The sequence below is a fragment of the Gregarina niphandrodes genome (assembly GCF_000223845.1).
Source record: "Gregarina niphandrodes unplaced genomic scaffold scaffold00028, whole genome shotgun sequence".
In the NCBI taxonomy this organism is placed as follows: Eukaryota; Apicomplexa; class Conoidasida; order Eugregarinorida; family Gregarinidae; genus Gregarina; species Gregarina niphandrodes.
The window spans coordinates 93,634-96,594 of NW_011645797.1; the positions used below are offsets into that span (position 1 = coordinate 93,634).

General features: G+C 54.1%; 2 protein-coding genes across 2 annotated transcripts; one reads left to right on the forward strand and one right to left on the reverse strand.

Moving 5' to 3' along the window:
• Positions 1–922: 922 nt before the first annotated feature.
• Positions 923–1,927, reverse strand: GNI_118210 (putative transmembrane protein; the record flags this gene model as incomplete). The annotated part of the gene is made up of 2 exons (XM_011133480.1): positions 923–1,056; positions 1,255–1,927. 2 exons carry the CDS (start codon positions 1,925–1,927, stop codon positions 923–925), a joined length of 807 nt encoding a protein of 268 aa, XP_011131782.1.
• A 226-nt stretch (positions 1,928–2,153) lies between these two features.
• Positions 2,154–2,961, forward strand: GNI_118220 (hypothetical protein; the record flags this gene model as incomplete). The annotated part of the gene is made up of 1 exon (XM_011133481.1): positions 2,154–2,961. A coding segment is annotated over one exon (808 nt), but the record flags the coding sequence as incomplete, so codon positions are not given.

A 2,961-nucleotide genomic window follows, 5' to 3' on the forward strand; every position in this document is an offset into this window, starting at 1 on the left:
GTGGTACACATTTCATGATGCAAGTCGGCGCCAGACTGGACCGTGCCAGCCGGACGGCTTGTTGTGGTGGTATACATTTCATGATGCAGGTGGGCGCCAGACTGGACCGTGCCAGCCGGACGGCTTGTTGTGGTGGTATGCATATCATCATGCAGGTGGGCGCCAGACTGGACCGTGCCAGCCCGACGGGCTTGTAATTCTTGAGTTTGTATGGTCTCCTGTGGGTACACAGAGCCCTCCTCAGGACGGTATGTGACAGCCGACGCGGTAACCATGCGATTATCAACGCCGGACTGCTCATGTCCGTCACGCGAAGGTTGCTCTGCTAGACGCGAGTAAACCATAGGTCTTGAATGAGCGTTTGAATTTTGCGACATCCTAGTGTGGGATCGCATGCACATTTTTCTCAACTGGTTCTCCGACTCACCAGAAGCGGCTCAATCGACTCCACGTCCGGCTGCCGTCGCGCCTGCCGCTCCAGGCGAGCAGCAAGTCGATCCCCTACAGGTGGCGGCATCTTTCTGGGTAGCACTATAGGTGGTAGCACTGTAGGTGGTAGCACTATAGGTGATAGCACTGCAAGTGATGTCACTACAAGTGATAGCACTGCAAGTGATGGCACTACAAGTGGTGGGTGGGACGATTAAATGAGGCACTTACGGACCAGAAGTGGGTACGGAGGCTCCTCTTGTCGCGGAGTGCCAAGAATCTTTAAAAGGCTGATCACTAAGGTAGCCACGTACATCATCGCCGCAAACTGGCACGCTCGTGCCGCAGGCGCTGCCATTCGTGGATTAGGTAGACGTATCATAAGAGATCTATGATTTAGCAGAAAAGCTACATATGTCAATACCATGATACCAGTTACCGAAACTCCCACAGCAGCTAAAGCCTTCATATTTTGGTGAATAAAGAAACCTGGTTACGATCTGCCGTGCAGAGCGGACAAGGCAATTTGCTCAACGTTTTCTAAAAAGATGTCTTGTGAGCCCAAAAGCTTCCAGTGGTCAGCTTCCTGCTGGAACTGCTTCGCGCTGTCGAATTGCCCCATCGGCACTACAGTAGGAATGTTAATCCTGTATGGACATTGATCCCATTGCCCCCCCGCCCGAACGCCCGCCCGCCCGCCCATTGTTATCTCGTGCAATGTCGTCTCGTGCATAATCCGTACCGTGGACCCCCACCGTGGTGTCCGTGTTGCACAGGGCCTCGCCGCACTATACAGTGCGCACTACACAGTGTTCGAAGTCTTACTGGGATTGGCCGCTCCCATGGCCATCATAGGGTTCATGGTTTCCAATATGCTGGGGCCCGTGGTCGAGAGTCCGGTGATGTAGTTCAAGATGTGGGTGTAGCTCCCGCTTGAAAACAGAATTAAGAAGTACCAGCTAAGGGCGCTGATGTAGCCCGCGTCTAGGTCCTGTACGAGTACGCCTCTTTGAAGTATGGGTTTGAATGAGTCTGCGAGAGGGAAAGGCATTTTGGCGACCACACATTCCGAAAAGAGGTAATTGATAAGGTAGGCAAGGCCGGCGTCCAAAATGAGGCTGATAAACTTGTACTTCATGCCACCGAGCATTTGTGTCGGGTCCATTTTGGGCATTGCGGGCTGCTCGGGTGCACTTGACTGCGGGGGTCTAAATAGTTTGCCATCATCGTCGAGTCCTATGTAGTACGCCTTCCGTTGCGACAGTGAGGCAGGCGCAAGTGCCTTGCCAGCGGCTCTAGTCATTCGAGAGACCGAAACCACGTTGCTGCCATGAACTTCACCGAAGTTTTGGAGCATCACGGGAACACCCGACGCTCCACTCTCTAACACCGACAACATGTTCAGTGCTTGCCGAATTATGGCACTGCACAAAGTGATCAGGAATACAGGCAACAACGCCCAGTAGAAAACCTCGTCATCCAGCTGCAACAAAGGCATAAAATAAATCGCTCCAATTATGCACTCCAATTATGGACCGAATAACCAACAAACGAACACGGCAATCGAACACACCGCCTAGCAACACGCCCACGGGGGACCGCTGCATACTTTTGCTAGGATGATTAACACGCGACGGGGACGCGTTGTCGAGAGAAAGGCCGCAACTAATTTATAGATTTAGCATCTGCTGTCTTCGAACCTGCTACCTTCGAACCTTCGCTCAATGAAGTTCCCCGGCTTGAAATTGCTAGCTATCATTACTGCCCTGGAACTGAGGGCCGAAGCGTACGGTGAAGGTTTCTCTCTGGATGGCGCCCGGGCCATGGTACCGCGTCAGCCGACCGGGGACGATATGCCTGCCGATCTCGTCGACGACGATCTGCTCGACGGGATGGAGGCCGATCCCGAAGGAATAATAGAGGCCGATCCCGAAGGAATAATAGAGGCCGATCCCGAAGGAATAACAGAGGCCGAAGGAAATTCTAACAAGTACACTGATGACATCAATACCAGTAAAATAGACAACAACGACATCGTCAGTGTCACTATCATCACCGACGTTCCGGCAGAAGTTGATGCTAGTGCCACACAGCAACACGACGCCTTAGTTGAGCAACAGGGCGAAGAGACAGCCGAGCAACAGGGCGAAGAGACGGCCGAGCAACAAGGCGAAGAGACAGCCGAGCAACAGGGCGACTCAGAAGTGGTACTTGCGCAGGCAGGGGAATCGGAGGCACCCGCCGCGGAAATGGAGACTGACACTGCGACTGAAGTGGATGAGGCAGGTGCACCCGTCGACAACATCGCAGGTCAGGGCGTGCCCGACAATGAGGCGACCGTCTCGAGCGACGCAAATCTGGACCCGGAGATGGTGAGTCCAGCTGACTTCGGGGTGGATGTGGAGGTTGTCGAAGGTCAAGCTGCGGGAGGGGCTGAGGAGGCTGTCGAAGGTCAAGCTGCGGTGGGAGGGGCTGAGGAAGCTGTCGAAGGTCAAGCTGTGGTGGGAGGGGCTGAGGAGGCTGTCGAAGGTC